The 17,396-nt window shown below is 34.9% G+C and overlaps 2 protein-coding genes across 2 annotated transcripts in view; both read left to right on the top strand.

Moving 5' to 3' along the window:
- On the top strand, window positions 1-16,045 carry LOC103026530 (butyrophilin subfamily 1 member A1-like). Its single transcript, XM_049482092.1, has 11 exons — window positions 1-988; window positions 2,047-2,397; window positions 3,050-3,319; window positions 4,954-5,061; window positions 5,703-5,729; window positions 5,840-5,866; window positions 6,026-6,052; window positions 6,586-6,612; window positions 6,961-6,987; window positions 7,768-8,185; window positions 15,610-16,045. The coding sequence occupies exons 1-11, from the start codon at window positions 904-906 to the stop codon at window positions 15,737-15,739; spliced, it is 1,497 nt and encodes a 498-aa protein (XP_049338049.1). The 5' UTR covers window positions 1-903; the 3' UTR covers window positions 15,740-16,045.
- Window positions 9,706-17,396, top strand: part of LOC107197642 (zinc-binding protein A33-like) — a 35,983-nt gene continuing 28,292 nt past the window's right edge. The window contains exons 1-8 of the mRNA XM_049482086.1: window positions 9,706-9,779; window positions 11,104-11,570; window positions 11,687-11,782; window positions 11,880-12,113; window positions 12,214-12,364; window positions 14,172-14,204; window positions 14,341-14,451; window positions 15,192-15,550. Of these exons, the coding sequence (XP_049338043.1) occupies window positions 11,106-11,570; window positions 11,687-11,782; window positions 11,880-12,113; window positions 12,214-12,364; window positions 14,172-14,204; window positions 14,341-14,451; window positions 15,192-15,550 (1,449 nt within the window). The 5' untranslated portion in view covers window positions 9,706-9,779; window positions 11,104-11,105. The remainder of the gene's footprint in view (window positions 9,780-11,103; window positions 11,571-11,686; window positions 11,783-11,879; window positions 12,114-12,213; window positions 12,365-14,171; window positions 14,205-14,340; window positions 14,452-15,191; window positions 15,551-17,396) is intronic.

The following is a 17,396-nucleotide window of genomic DNA, read 5'->3' as shown; positions in this document are numbered from 1 at the left end:
CAAGTTCCGGTATTACTTCTGTGACTGTTGAAGGAAGGAAAGGTTGTTTACAGCTCAGAGGTAAGAATGAAAGAGACTAAAAAACAACTAGAAAAGAAGGGCTACAAACAAACCAAAATGAAACAGAAGTCCAAACCTATCTTCTGGACAATCTAACAAAAAGGGAGAGGTAAAGGCAAACGAGGAAAAGATTTAACCCTCTTTAAAATAGAGAGTCATGGGCTTCACTAGAGGAAGATCATCACTGGGTCCCTTTATAGAGGATTGACGTAAGCTGTAATCAACCGGGCTGATTACAAGGAAGCACAGAGCATGGCCCTCCTCTGCTGGTAGGAAGATTGCAGCGCAGGCCCATTGAACAACAATTTCCTATGTATTCTTTATATGAGTTTTAGCTGATATTATGGTAGGAATTCGGAGTAATTCTGGATGGCAAACTTTGGAATATGTTCATTTAGTTCTGCATAGACCATTTTGGAGCTTTAAAACAAGTAAATCAAATTGTTATCAAATCACTCAGATTTTTAGGGAAAAATTCAGTTTTGTATAGACTGGATTCTGGAGTCTCATACAACAAGCAACTGTGTTATAGGACACTTAGATCAGAGAGTGTTACTAGTGTTACAATTTCACTTTTTAAATACAGCATAAGCATTTAAACTTTGAGTCTGTGTGTGTGTGTGTGTGTGTATGTTTGAGTGTGTGTGTGAATGACTTACGTTCAACTGTTTTTTCCACTTTTATACAAAATGAAAGGGTTGCAGCACTCTACACTAGAGTAAGGAGTGAGGACTCATGATTTTAGAAACATTTAGTACGTAAGATTAGTTCAGATGGACTAAATTATGTCAGTATTTTTGATTAGTGACCGGTAACTTCTGACATGTGAATCTTTACACTTTAATGATGGTAAGAAAGTGTTCTTCCAGGATGAAGTTTTTGTTTGTGAAACTACTGATTTTCTTCAGCTTCATGGACTCTCAATCAGGTAGAAACCCACATCACGTGTGTGTGTGTGTGTGTGTGTGTGTGTGTGTTTGTGTGCAGTGTAGTACTAATAGTACTGAATATGATTCATTGTTATGGGACTTTATACATAGAGTGAATTAAGGGGTATTAAGATATTTTTTTTTAGCTTTCTTGCCATTAATGGAACCAAACAGCCCAACAAATGATCAATTTGTATAATACAAATGAAACAAATGAAAATGATTATTTAGATGTTGTTGTTTTACAGTTAGTGCTCAGTAAAGCATTTATTTATTATTATTTTTTTTTTTACCTTTACGCATATTATGAACACAAACCTTGTAAAGCTAATCTGTACCATTTGATTCATGTCCCATCAGCCTTACCCTTTATGAGCCCAGACACAGTTTGGAATATTTATTTAAAAAAAAAAAATAGTAAAATAAAATTGCCACATGTGTCACATGTAACACCAGTAAGTTTTATTGTGTTGTAGAAATGGTGTCAGAACTGATAACATATGTATTATTTAACTTTTTTATACTGTTAAATGTGATGAAACAGACCTGTAAAAGGAAAGATATAATTTTAAAATGAGCCGTTTTTCCTCAAGCACTAACTCAGCGCACCAACGTTTTGTAAATGAGGTCACATGATCAAACATTCACACAGTGTCATGTGATGCATCCAGAATGTCCAGTCCATGTCAGTTGGCGTATTATTGTTTAAAGTGGGACTTCAGGTGTTAAAGTGAAGGACATAGTGCTGTAAGGAATTTTCAACATCTTTTAAATAGTTTGTGACACACAAAAACATCATGGGACCTTTTGGTTAATTCACCCTAAAAGTTTTTCTTGTCAGGAAAAAATCCTAATGTACTTAATCAAATATGTAAAGACCACCACTTGTTGTAATAAGTACTTATAATTTATAATTGACAAAGTATTTGGAAAGTGAGATGAAAACCATATCAATTTCATTTTTTTGTGTAGTACACATTTAAAAGAGCTAAATATCTGATTACACTCAGCAAATGTTTAGTAAATTGCAATTCTTTCTGGTCTGTTTGTTTGTCAGATTGTTTTAAGCTGGTTGGCGCAGGTGCTCATCTTGTTGCTGTAGCTGGTGAAGACCTGATACTGCCCTGCTCTATTCAGCCCAACACCAGTGCCGTGGATATGCGAGTAGAGTGGTTCAGATTGGATGTGGTGGACTCATTGGTCCATCTCTATAAGGATCAATCAGACAGAAATGAAGGGCAGATTCTAAACTACAGAGGAAGAACAGAACTGTTCAGAGAGGAGCTGCAGAAAGGCAACACTTCACTCAGACTCTCGGCCGTCCGGGTCTCTGATGAAGGAGCTTACAAGTGTCTCGTTGAGGCTAATTCCTGGTATGATGATATCACGGTTAATGTCACTGTAAAGGGTAAGTTGATCATTCTCTGAAAAAGTTATACTAAGTGCAGTCATTTAATATGATGTGCAGTTCAAAACTAGACTTAATCCTGACTTAAGCTGATTATTAGGTGTTAATATTATGCATTAATATGAATCTATAATTAGCTATAATGGCCTGGTCATTTTTGACTAGCTAACCTGAAATGAACACAATTGGAGGGTTAAGTGATGCCATGGAAAAAAGACTGTTGGTGCTATTAATAGCCAATTTCAAATTGATAAAGAAGTATTATATCGGCTTGATATCAATCTTTTATAGCATTTTCTCCCTCCATCTGTTTCACTAAATTGTTTTTTTATGGAACACTTTAAGAGTAAAAGCAGAATGGTAGTCTTTACTTAGCACACATATACTAGAAGTAGTCCAGCTTCAAACTTATATTAAAGTCATCTGACTTTAAAGTCATATCACTTAGTTATGAGTTATGAGTAAACATCTAAACTAAAGCATTTTAGCTTATTAAACACCTGTAACCCTAACAAAACTGACAGAAATTTGGAGAATTCACTACTGCAAATAAAAAGGCCAAAGTAATGCTTTAAATCTTTATATATGATGTAATCTTGTATATAACTCTAAAACTCTAATTATGTTGCTGTTTTGTTGATGATCACTACAGTTTTGGGAACTGAGCCCGTGATCACAATGGAGGGCTATGATAACTCAGGTGGGCTCAGTCTAGTATGTGAGTCTAGAGGCTGGAACCCTGAACCTGAGGTTTTGTGGCTGAACAGAGAAGGAGTCAGTCTGACTGCTGAAGATACAGAGACACACAGAGACACTGAGGGATTCACAGTGAGAAGCCGCATCACTGTTTATAACTCAGACAGGATCCACTGCAGACTTCTACAGAAACACCACCTGAGGGAGGCTGAGATCATAATCTCTGGTAAATTTTAATTGTTTATCTCATTTATGTTAAATTTGAGATTGCATAAAATCTTTATGCAAAAGCTTACAAACCTTTCAGTTTAGCTTTAGTTTCTTTCACTTTGTAATGTGACATTAAATACACTATATCCTTCTAATAAATGCATCCAGTTACTTTCAGGTGTGTCCATTTTAAAGTCTAAGCCAGGGGTGTCCAAACTACGGCCCGCGGGCCATTTGCGGCCCATTTCCCTTTTTGGAGCGGCCTGCAAGGTATTTCAGAAATAGATTGAAAGTTGGCCCGCTGTTAAGCAGGTTTTTATAATGTGAGATTCAAAGTTTGAAGGCTAGGTGTCAGAAAGAGAGGGCCAAAGAGTCTAAAAGCGGAGAGGGTGCGCATTTCTAGCGCAGAAAAACGGGGCAAAAGAGTCTAAAAGCGGAGAGGGTGCGCATTTCTAGCGCAAAACAACGGGTCAAAAGAGTCTAAAAGCGGAGAGGGTGCGCATTTCTAGCGCAGAAAAACGGGGCAAAAGAGTCTAAAAGCGGAGAGAGTGCGCATTTTTAGCGCAGAAAAACAGGGCAAAGAGTCTAAAAGTTGCCGTAATCAAGGAGTTTAATATTAAGAGACATCATGAAATTAAACATCAATTTGAAAAATCTTAGTTTACACAACACTTTCAAAGATAAAGATAGTAAGTCAAGTAAAATGTTGTGTAAATTAAATAATCAGGAAAAAATTATTATTTAAAGTGGTATATTTCATTGTTTGTTTTATTACAGAGTCTGTGGCCCGTGACTTCAAATATATTTCTCCTTTTGGCCCCCAACAAAAAGAGTTTGGACACCCCTGGTCTAAGCAGTCCCTTTTGGGAAGTATTACCAGTAGGACTCTCTGGAGCAGATAAACATTAACCCCCATGGCCTCATACCTAATACCAGGTTTGGACCAGAGAAATGTATTAAAGGGAACATATTATACCTATTTTTACACAAGTTAGAATAGGTCTATGGGCTACATCATATAAAGATAAAAACTCACCAGCTCTATTCTTGCCCGTTTCAGTTTCTTTAAGAATGAGCCATTTGAGGGCTCTGTCACTTTTATGCAAATAAGATGTTACCGGCCCCGCCCCATGTTTATGTTGAGCGTTTACCACAGCTTAGTGTTAGTGCTAAATAGCAAAATACAAACAAGCTAGTTTAGCAATTAACTGCAAAAAAAGCACAAAACTCGCACAGTAGGTACAGATCCCTCCGTCAGACACACAGGCTAATCCTGCTGTGTACTGTCTGCAGGTGAGACCCAAGTGTAAAAGCATGCACCAATATGTAGTTTTCATAATATGTCCCCTTTAAACTACCCAGCATTAAGCTGTACAGCAGTGGAACTGTGTTTTCTGGGATGATGGTGCTCCATCTAGTATGTTTGGGATGGGTTGCCACTGAAAACAATCAAATCCTCACTGCAGTGCTCCAGCATCTATTAGAAAATCTTCCCTGGATAGCAGAGACAATTACTCCTACAAAAACAGAAACTCATCTTTAAGTCCCCACACTTTTGTCCATATATTGTAACTACAAATATATTTACTGCCACATTCACATTGTGTTAAAAAGTGAAAAAAAAAATAATAATAATATTTTGTATTTCAGATAAAGTCTTTCATACATGGAGAGCTGCTGTCTTCAGTATTTCAATTTTAACAGTGGCCACCACTGTTGGAGTAGTTGTATCCACCATCTGTGTTTATCAAACAAAAGGTATTATTTTACATTATTATTAACAAGCTTGAACTGCAAAAGTCCTGTAAATGTAAATGCAAACAACTCACACAAAAATATATGAGTGTAAGTAGGAGCACATCACTTATGTTATATATTATTGTTAATGGCCAAAGAGCAAAAGAAAAGAACAGCAGTTCAGAGGAAATCTGACAACACTGATTCTATATGACAAAGTTAAAATAATAAGTTCTAACTTCCCTCTTTCCTGTTCAAAGTTAATGTTGAATATATGTTAAATATATGACTGTTTAGTGTCTATATTATGAAAATATATATAAAAAAATATCATGCTAAGCCTTTCTGTAATACATAGGAAACCCCTTTAAACCCAGTCAGGTCATTTTTGTAGCATAATTGTGTGTAGTCAGTTTCTACATTTATAGGGTATATGTTTCTGACTCCCCTCAGAACATTGTCACAGTTACACATGGTTTGGTATTTAAATGTTTGTTAACTTTTTTTTGCTGGGAAAACCAAGAAAAGGTCAAATCTGAAATAATTTTACATAGAATTCTAGAAATAGACTGGAGAAACATTATTGACACCAGTATTTGGAAACAGTAAATGAATGAATCTATACCAAATATAATTGCAACATATTTCTGTTTCTTTTCTAGTAATTCAGAGAAGAATGAAAATGCGAGGTAAAATACATTTTTATTTTAATTATGTATTTCATGCATGAGCTTGGATTGTTGTTCAAAAAGGAACATTATTTTTTTACATATTATGTACTTTTTTTGCTCTTTTCCAGAAATTGCAAACCAGGAGCTACAAAAAGGTATTTTTCAATAATATAACTTAAGTTATGTGGCTTTGGAGATTTTTTTAATTTTCTGAAGACATGTAGTACATGTAAGGTTAATTATTCACATAACGTATATATTTTAAATACAGTTGAATTAATTCCAACTCAACTTTTTTAATTTTTATTTTTCAGATTTGGAAAAGGAAAAAGCATATGCAGGTGAGGATTTATTCAATAATCTATTTTGAATTATGGCAAAATATGAGCAGTTGAGTATTTCTGGTTATGAGTGATGTTTCTCATTCAGACCGCCACTGCTCCCCAAACACTTTGACGGTGTCCTGTTGTATCTGGCACCAAGACAATAGCAGCAGATAGAACCAACATTGATCAGACTTCTTTGCACCAGCACTTCACATAGATGCTTGTTGAGATTAAGATCAGGAGGAGTTGATCTGTGTATATATTTAACAGGGTGAATTTAGATCACACTTTTAATTAGGGTTATGATAGTTTTCAGAGTGTATGCATTTCAACAAAAAGTGAACAATATTTTAACTCTAAAATTGTATTTTATAAACAATTAGGAAAAAAATACATTTTCCTCTCTGATACAGTCTGTAACATTCGCATGATTCAAATGGCACAACATTTTTAATAAAAAATATTAGTTTAGATAATTATATTTTTCACATTGTCTAAAGTGTAGATTATTATTTTGATACTAACACTTCTGTTCTTTCTGTTCTCAGAGATTCAGAGGGAGAGAGTAGAGGATGGTACAGTTCTTTTTGAGTCTCAATTATAAAATTATATGTAGCATTTTGTTTCCAGTAATGCTGAAGTGAATGAGGAATTTGAATACAGTAAAAAACATATGTACACGTGTATACAGTAAATAACATAATACATTTCTCTAATTGTGAAGTAAGATCATAAGCGCACATCTACGGTTCCTCGTCGTTCAGTAGTACCCAGATTGGCTGGAAAATTGAGAAAAACATTTAACAAAATATGTTGTGTTAAGATAATCACTAAAATGAATACAGAAAAAAAATATTTAATTTTTATTTAATATCTTTTACAAAGTAAGTGATTTTACTGATTAAACTACTTTCTGTTTCCAGAATTTAAAAAGAAAAAGAAGTATGCAGGTAAGGACAGATTGTTTTTATTTGAATGATAAACTAACAGCATTCAAACATCTACAATCAACCACCTAAATTAGAAGCAAATTATTTTATGTGAGCGTTTCTGTTTTTTCTTTCGTCATGGAATCTAGAGACAATATGAAGAACAACTGTTAGCTTTAATTTATGAAGATGATGAATGAAAATGATGAAAATGAAGAGAGAATAGATGAAAAAAAATAAAAATAGAATAGTTTTTTTTGTGTAAAATATAAGCTAATTATCAAAAAAACAAATAGTTGCCCCCAGAGGTGATTACCAACAGGAATGAAACTTGGTGAGTGGTTGTGCCAGACTGTCATGGAGGGACTCAGAATGGTAGTGGAGGCACTGTGAACATCACAATGATGATAAATGGGATTTTTTACACATAAAGACCTTTGGTCTTCATTACAGGCAGTATGACAGCCCAACATTATGTTAATATGGTCCTGCAACCAGTGGCCCTATCTTTTCTGAATGCAACAGGACATTTTTTGTATACCATACTGTTGCCATCTTAAGTGTTTGGTATAAAGAGACAGAGATACTGTGCAATGGTCAACTGCATCACTACACCTATCCCTGGTTGAAATATGGAGTGCTGTTGGATTCTAGATTATCAGAGGACACCTTTAGGAACTATTTAAACTTCATGACAGTGCAGTAATTTGTCTCAGTTTTCACAGTGTATATATTTGTTTCAGTCATCCTAAATCTTCATATGCGTCTAATGAAATCAAATATGATATGAATGTTTTTCAGTGGACGTGACTCTGGATCCTGAAACAGCAAGTCCAAAACTCCTCCTGTCTGAAGACGGAAAACAAGTGACACATAAAGACCTAAAACAGAATCTTCCTGACGATCCAGGGAGATTTGATTACTCTCCCTGTGTTCTGGGAAAGGAGGGATTCTCCTCAGGGAGATTTTACTATGAGGTGCAGGTCAGCGGGAAGACTAAGTGGGATTTAGGAGTGGCCAGAGAGTCCATTAACAGAAAAGGTACCATTGCACTGAGTCCAGAGAATGGATTCTGGGCTGTGGTTCTGAGAAAAGAACATGAGTACAGTGCTTGTGTTGGTTCTTCCATTCGTTTCTCCTTAAAAGAGAAGCCCCAAAAGTTGGGGGTGTTTGTGGATTATGAGGAGGGTCTGGTCTCCTTTTATGATGTGGAGGCCATGTCTCATATCTACTCTTTTACTGGTCAGTCTTTCACTGAGAAACTCTATCCGTACTTCAGCCCCTGTAATAACAAAAAGGGTAGAAACTCCGCTCCTCTCATTATTTCTCCGGTTTTGAATAGTTAGACCACACTGAGTGAATTAATTGAATTAATTATTATTATTTTTATTATTATTATACAGAATTCTCAAAATAGTGTTCCATACTTTTACTATTTAATGTGTTTATATAAAAAATAACTAATTTATAAAAAATAACATGCTTATATTACAGATAGATCTATCAATCTATCTACCTATAATATATATTTTTTCAGATGTTGAATTTTAATGACAATGTGAAATATATATGTTGATTAAGTCCTGTATGTAGCACCTTCTTACATATACACAACATGACTGACATAAGTTTTTCATCTTTGTATCTCCATTTTTGACATTTCTTATTTTTTTTACATAATTTGAGTGGTTTACATTTAATAAAATAATTATGAAGTATGGCCCAATAGAAATGCTCCAAATTACTAGAATAATTGTATTGTCTTCTATGTATTACATCTTTCTAAAATTCAATGACAAAAGTATTTTTGTATTTAACATTTGTTTCTTTTAATATTCATGATCATGTTAACATTTAGTTTATAATATAAGATTTATTTAAGTTTTGTTTACTTTTTGTTTTTGATGCTAAAACAATAAACAGATGCAAATGCCTAAAATAACAGTAAAGCAATCCGTCTTTCCATTATTTTCATGTCCACCATGTCTAATATAAACAGTAATAAAACAATAATGTTCTGCTGTACTACCCAATGGAATCTTATCTAAAATGTACTATTTCTCCGTCGTTATTTTCCTTATTGTGATAGTGTGACCACACTTTATTCTGTGCCTGATTTGAAATATCCTGCGCATGTATTATTACATGAGTTACTGGTACTGCCCTGAACTTCATAAATTTAATCTGAGTCTCTTGATTTTAAACAGATAGTGTAAATTACAGTCCATTATACCTACTGTCACTGATTACTGTCCCTGTGTTCTGGCGAAGGTGGGATCCTCTTTAGGTAGATTTTTGTATGAGATTTTAGGAGTGGTCAAATTGTATCTGTTTGCAGGGAAGGATGACAGCTTTGTCTTTTTTAATGGGTATCGGCCCAGATTTCCCAAAGTAAAAATTACTTAAACAGAATTCTAATAAAACTCTGGATCTGGAGTATGTCAGTTATATTAGTTTAACTGAAACACAACTACAGAGTTTGGTCATTCACTATCTTTTTTATTTCACTTTTTATTTTTTTCTGTTCTTTAAGCAAAAAAACAGTTTGAAAGCATGCATCATTCATTGCCTGGAAATTTTCACCTAATGTAAAAGCAAACTCTTCTTTATATAATTCTTTAAAGAACCTTAATTTTTTACTCTATTACTCTCTCACACACACATTGGGAGCTGCTTTTGTTCCCTACCAGGCAAAACAGTAGGGGAGCTGTTGTGCATTTAAAGAGATAAAAAAAAGTGAAACAGATTGAATTTCAGCTGATGCCCTACAGGAGTGTTCCTGAGCAGAGGCTTTACCACTCCTCAGCTCTCAGGTAACTTGATGATGAATTATTTAAGAGTACTGTCTGTGTATTTCATTATTTGTGTTTTAATCATTTGCAATGTTTCTAGAGTGACATGCTTCTGACACTTTCCTATAATTCAAAGAATGGACTCATTCAGTTTTACAAGTAACGTTACACTCCATGTGTTTAATTCTTTCATAGCATCTGTCAGTGAAAGCTTACAACTATTAAAACTACTGTTTTTGGTTTGAGTATAAGTTTCAATCAGAAGAGAGACAGGGGAAAGAAAACACAGCATACAGTGTTGTAATACGTAAAGAGCTACAGTCTTTTCTTCTCTATCAGATTCTGACCCTTGACTGTAGAAAACATGCAGGGCAAAGTCTATCCAGGGTGAAACAAACACAGCTATAACACTTCTGCTGGTTGCAGTATAATATGTAGCTTAATCAAATCCAACACTGTAACATATTTCTGTAGTTTTCACAGCATTACTACATTATAAATGAGCACATACTTACTGTAGAACCTGTTTATACCCTTGTAAAAGAAAATAACATTAAGTATATTTTTCAAACATACTATTTTGAAACAACTTATGGCAACTTAAGTATATTTAATTGTTATTAACCTATATTGAAATACAACATAAAAGCATTAGGTTGTGCTTTTGAGTATTTTTCTTCTGCAAAGTTAAGTAGATTTAAGTATGTATTTTTTTAAACATAATTTTTTAAACACTTGAAGTACTTTGCATATTGGTAAACATATTGTGTTCACCTTAAGGTCACTGAAAAAAAAAACTACACAAAAATTTACTTTAAGCAGTATTTAATGCCATTACATATATTTTCTATCAACACAACATATAATTTAAAGCATATTGCTTTAAAATACATTTTATGGAAATACAGAGACATTACATTTAATGTGTACTTTCATTAAGTATTTTGAATTGCACTTTTAGAATTCTTTACCTAATTTAAACATACTTTTAATGCTCTTATATATACTTTTTTTTTACAAGGGTGGCCTGTTACCAAATATTTGCAAAGCAAATCAGAATAGGGTTAATTCTAAAGTAAACATATTTCTTTTGTGAATTACAGTACAGTAATTTTAACTAATTTTAGAGTAAATCTGACAACATGTCAGACAGTTTTTCGTTTATCTCTATAGAACAGAAGGGAATCTAACCATCATGTCCATGCATTGAGTATTGAGTATTCTGAGGTAGTATCTGAGCAGTTGTATGTTATATATTTGTGATTGTTCTACATTTGATATTGTTTATGCAGAAAACTGTGTTTAAATAAAACAGCAAAATCATCAAAATCCATTTTCTTCCCAGTCATGGCTTCTTCCATTCCCATCCTGTCTGAAGACCAGTTGCTGTGTTCTATCTGTCTGGACGTGTTCACTGATCCAGTCTCTACTCCATGTGGACACAACTTCTGTAAATCCTGCCTTGCAGGACACTGGGACAAAAGCTATCACTGCAAGTGTCCACTTTGTAACAAGATTTTCGAGAACAGGCCAGATCTGTCAGTCAACACTTTCATCTCTGAAACAGCAGCTCATTTTATAAAAACTGCAGAAATTAAAGCAAGAAGAGCTCACAAACATACCCCTAATCTCAAGAAACACACACTCATTGACCCGGTAGAAAACCAGGAGGACTACGTGTGTCAGAAGCATGAGAAACCTCTGGAGCTGTTCTGTAGAGATGATCAGACATGTGTGTGCCTGCTCTGCACTGTGACTGACCACAAGACTCACAACATCATTCCTGTTGGGGAGGCGAGTGGTGAAAGGAAGGTAAAAACTACTGGTGATCTTAAAGCTCTTTGGTAATTTCAGGTACTTTTTTAATAAATGTGAAGTCTGGAAATTGATAAATTCATAAATATATGGTATTTAATTTCTGTCCACAGAATCACATGAAGAAAACACAAATAGATCTGAAGAAAATGATCCAGAGCAGATTAGAGAAGACTGAGATGATCAAACAGTCATTGGCGCTCAGCAAAGTAGGTCTTTACATTTTTGAAGTTACATTATTTTAACTTAATTTGAAATATCGAACATCTTCCGATAACAGCTGTGTGCCTTAATCCTGCTTATTAGAAAGGAATAGAGGATGAAACTGCAGGTGGTGTTGAAGTCTTCACTGCTCTGATGCGCTCCATTGAGAGAAGTCAGGCTGAGATGCTTGAGGTGATGGAGGAGAAGCAGAAAGCAGTAGAGAGGCAGGCTGAAGAGTTCATTAAAGATCTGGAGCAGGAAATCACTGAGCTAAAGAGGAGAGACACTGAGCTGGAGCAGCTCTCACACACTGAGGATCACCTCCACCTCCTACAGGTCAGTGTTCCTCTATCTGCTCAATGGTAATGCAGCACATCTCACAACAACACTGCCCATGCTGAGGATCTCTCCTCTCCTTTCTCCTGCTGAACTGTAGGTTTACCCATCCCAGTTCAGTCGTCCACAGGCCAAGAACTGGACTGATATCAGCCTTACAACTCATTCCAGCATGGATATTCTGGGACCTTCTTTTTCACAGCTTCAGAAAACCCTAAACAAGGAATTTGAGAAAGAACTGCAGAAACGAAGTAAATGAGCTTCAAATGTAACCCGGAACATATGGATTAAATGTGCCAGCATGTTTATTTTAATTTAGAACATCAGTAGTGTGCTCAAATACTGTGCCAAGCATTATACACTCATTGACAAAATAACTCTCCAAGACAGATTATGTGTGAAAGAAATTCTAATACTGTATATGTAAGTGATTACAATACTAGATTAAAAGGATACATTTATTGGGAAAATATGTACAATCTAGGATCTAGTATTCTCCTTCACAACTAAGGCAGAGTAAAAGCTATCACCCAAAGACCTCTATACTCTAATGCGATTTTTAGATTCATCTGTAAAAAGAATAGATAGCAGTTCAGCCGTCTCATTCATAACAGCACTGCAAAAAAAAAAAAAATGGAAGCTGGCCGAAAGAGAGTCAAATAATGCACCCACTCTCAAAGTCTGTTTACAGGGAAAAAATGTCTCCAAGTGCTTCATAGTGGCATTTCCAACAGTCAATGATCTCTCACCAGGAGGTATACTACTTAAAAGTAGCCTCTGAGAGTCTTATTATAGGGCAGAAGGGAAAGTTTTAAACCTTCTTGTGGCAAGACCTAATGTCTAATCAGACCACAGCTGTAATCATTTGCATATGTGCCTGAGACAAAACTTTAGTTTTGCAACAAGTTGATGTGTTCATTTTTGAGATGTTGTTAATGAGTGTATATATAAATAAATGGTACCACTTTAAAATAAGACTACCTTTATAAAAGGTTTATAAATGGTTTAAAATTAGTTTATTAATGGTTACTAATTAGGTTGTTTATGCCTTAAAAATGAATAATTAATTAATAAATCATTAATAATAAGTTATAACACATACGTAGAAAGGGCAACAATATAGAGGGCTGTGGGTTCACTATTTGGCAACAACAAGCCATTGTTGCCCTTTCTACGTATGTGTTATAACTGATTATTAATGATTTTTAAGACATTTACAAACTTATTAGTAACCATTAATAAACTTATTGTAAACCATTTATAAACCCTTTATAAAGGTAGTCTTATTTTAAAGTGGTACCAAATAAATATATATGTGTGTATTTTCCACCTCTAATTTGTAGAAGACGCAATGTGGATGCAGGTTTTGGTGCAAACAAAAGAATTACACCTGATCAGCTGTTTGACACCTGGAATATTTGGCATATTTAAACCAATAAGCTTTAATATTCATCTGAAAGATATAAGTTGGAAATAGTAAAACTAAAGAAGAAACATCTTTATAATAATTTTTTTTTATTAATTTTGTGTAATAGAAAAGTCAGGAGCTACCTGTAGGTCTCACCACGATATCTGAATATGTTCCTGTTGTGGGACTAATACAGGATTATCTAATCTTTACGCTTGTTGGAGACTTTTTCACTCCTCTTGCAGTCTGCCCTGAAATGTTCTCCACTTGTAAATAAGTTTATCCTTTGGTTTTATTTGTTTAGTTACATTACCTGCATCTCTCACTATATTGTTCAAATCAAGAACGTGAATGAAACTGGGCACTTTCCATTGTGCTAGGGTTAGGGTTATGGCATGCGATGTGAGTCATGGGAGTTGAAGCGAGGTCTGATAGTGGGTACCAGATGAAAGGGATGAAGTTGTGTGGGCATTTAAAATTACACAATCCACAGTGTCACTGTTGTCATTGAAGGCATTACCACCCATAGTGGTAATAATTGTGACCGGCTGTGTCTAGCTAGAACTGTCTGTGGAAAAAATCACAAACACATTTAATAAATGCCGTCAACAGACATTTACAGGGTGTAATTGATTACTCTGTGTTTATAGAACTGAGAAGTCTGAAGAAAACAGGATCAAAAGGTACTGTCATGTTAATGCTGTTTAATATACAATAACAAGAGTTGCATTTTGAAATTTGACAGATTTTTCACTAAACTATTTTGACAGTTTCTTTTGTTTTTTGGTTGTTTATCTATTTGTTTATTGTATCTTACAGCTATTTATTGGTTTATGAAGAACTGGAGGATTATACTGTCACTTCTACCATTACTTGCATTCATTTTCATTTTCCTGATGTCAGGCAGAATGTGGACATCAGTCTATGCAGGTAACTTATCTTAATTTACTCTGTTTTCCTCATATTTACTAAATTAAAATTGACCCAGAATTAACATTGACATTAATTAAGGAATTAAGGTACATAAATTGCAACAACAACAATTACTATTATTATTTTTAATTGACACTAGTTAAGACAATATTAATTCTTAAAATTCTACAAAAGAGAAATAAGATTGGGCCTTATTGTAAAGTGTTACCAGATATATCTTTATGAGTAAAGACTGAGTAGCTTGTGTTGTCATAGTGTCATATTTTTGTGTGCCTTCATTTTATATGCACAAGAGACGTAGTCTGCTGTTAGCATAGATGTAGTTTTAGATTTATTTTGACTAATAAATGATCTCAAAATTCAGACAATCCAGAGACATTCAGAGGAAAAATATACAGATTGCAGAAAATATTGTCAATGTCATGCAATGCCTTGGATGGGCGAAAGGCAACTTTTTTATTCGTTTTTAACTTATTTGATGATTGCAGTACCTGCTGTATGTTTATTGCAATAGAGGGAAATGCATTCATCCATTAATTTAGAGCAATAATGCAACCTGGAGTTACGACTACTAATGACTATAGACTGATAAACAAGATCAAATGGAATTCATGCAGACAACATCACACAATTAACAATTAACAAGCTCTTCCCCTATGCAACCTTTTCCAAGGTTATTGTGAACCACTTAATGAAGAATCATTTTAATATTTATTATTTTATTGTGTTTCTCTCAGTGGACGTGACTCTGGATCCTGATACAGCTCATCCCTATCTCGTTCTCTCTGATGATGGAAAACAAGTGAGATGTGGAGACAAAAAACAATATCTTCCTGACAATCCAGAGAGATTTAATAAATGTGTTAATGTCCTGGGAAAGGAGGGATTCTCCTCAGGGAGATTTTACTATGAGGTGCAGGTCAGCGGGAAGACTGAGTGGACATTAGGAGTGGCCAGAGAGTCTATTAACAGAAAGGGGAAGATTAAACTGAACCCACAGAATGGATTCTGGACTGTGGTTCTGAGGAATGGGAATAAGTATAGTGCTTGTGCTGGTCCCTCAGTCTCTCTCTCCCTGAGAGAGGAGCTCCAGAAGGTGGGGGTGTTTGTGGATTATGAGGAGGGTCTGGTCTCCTTTTATGATGTGGAGTCCAGGTCTCATATCTACTCTTTCACTGGTCAGTCTTTCACTGAGAAACTCTATCCATACTTCAGCCCCAGTCTTAATGATGGAGGTAAAAACTCAGCTCCACTGATTATTTCACCTGTCACTCGTGATGATTAAATATCTGCTACCAAATGTTTATAAATAAACTATTCTTCAGCCCAGGTCTTAATGAAGGAGGTAAAAACTCAGCTCCACTGATCATCACTGATTCATTTTAATCTACAGTAATAAAATAGTTGAGGATATTTATTACTGCCATTTTGTAAGATCTGACTTGCAAATCATTTTGAAAGACACCAATTATACAAACTAATAATATTTACAACAGCCTTAATCAAACTGAAAAATGGGAAGCAGCCTTTGTCTCTGTAACATAGGTGGTATCTCTTTATTATTGATTATGCCTAAATTATTGTATTGTTTCATTGTGTTTCAGTGCATCTCTGTTTTATTATGCTTTTTTGGTACAATGATAAACCTTGATTTGCAAGTAAAATGTATGAATATAAAATCATTAACAGAGCTGTATAATAATGAAGTATAACTACCTAACTACTGTACTAAAATGCTGTATCTCTACTTTACTGGAGTATTAGGTTTTTCTCCTACTTCCACTTTTACTTCACTATATATTTTGCTTAAGTTTAATACTTTTACTTTGACACATTTTTATATGCTGCATCATTACTTGTTACAATCATAAAAAGGGGATGAATCATTCCAAACGTACAGTATCACTAAAGCCAGAGCAGCACTGTCACCAGGTTTGATTAAGCTCAAACACAATACTGTCTTTTAGTACTTGAGTAGTAATAGAACTATTTTCAATGCTTGCAATACTTAGAACTACTTGCAATGCTTAAGAACAAAAAATGTTAAAAACTTTAGTACTTCTACTTAATTGTGGTGGTTAACACTCCAAGTTCTCCTCAAGTCACTTTTTTGATAGAGCACTTTTATTCAAGTCTGTTTTTTTTTTTTTTTTTTATATTTTTATTTCTGATTTGTCCCCATTATCTCCCAATTTGGCTATCCAATTGTCCCACCCCTTTGTGCGTCCCCATCGCCAGTGGCACCTGCGACCCTAGGAGGACACCTCCTCTGACATGTGTGAAGTCAGTCACCCCTTTTTTCGAGCTGCTGCTGATAAATGACCGGTTAGGTTCCGATACATCCGCTCACAGACGCCTCCTGCTGCCCGGCGCCATCTTTAAGAGTGATGGGGAGAGTGAGCCATCTACCCACCCAGAGGGAGCAGGGCCAGTTGGTGCTCCCCTTGGGCGCCGGCAGCTGATGGCAAAGCTGCATGAGCGGGGGTTCGTACCTGCGACCTCCCGCTCATAGTGACAGCGCTTAGACCGCTGGACCCCCATGTCTGGTCATTAATAACGTGCTACATTTAGTTGCCATTATTACAGACTTTATTAGAGGCAGCAGAATACAGTCTCCATAAATTCACTTTAAGCCATCATCAGGAACTGTGGTGCAACATTAGTCTAGTGTGAAAAGGTTGTATATTTAATTGTAAACTATCATTTTTAAATACCTTAAAATATCAAAACTTAAAGCAGTAAATAATCTTACTTTTATAAATACTACAAAATGTATATGAGTGTGTGACTTGATCTACATGATAACCATTTCTGATGTGCCACCATTATTATGATTAAATCAGTAAACCTGAGCATAAAAGTGTCTTATGTCTTATGTGAAATTGCAGCGACCTTTTAAAAAAGTAATTTATAATTAGTAGATGACTGGATAACTCTGTAAT

The sequence above is a fragment of the Astyanax mexicanus genome, chromosome 8 (assembly GCF_023375975.1).
Source record: "Astyanax mexicanus isolate ESR-SI-001 chromosome 8, AstMex3_surface, whole genome shotgun sequence".
In the NCBI taxonomy this organism is placed as follows: domain Eukaryota; kingdom Metazoa; phylum Chordata; class Actinopteri; order Characiformes; family Acestrorhamphidae; genus Astyanax; species Astyanax mexicanus.
This window is presented reverse-complemented; position numbering and strand designations above follow the sequence as displayed.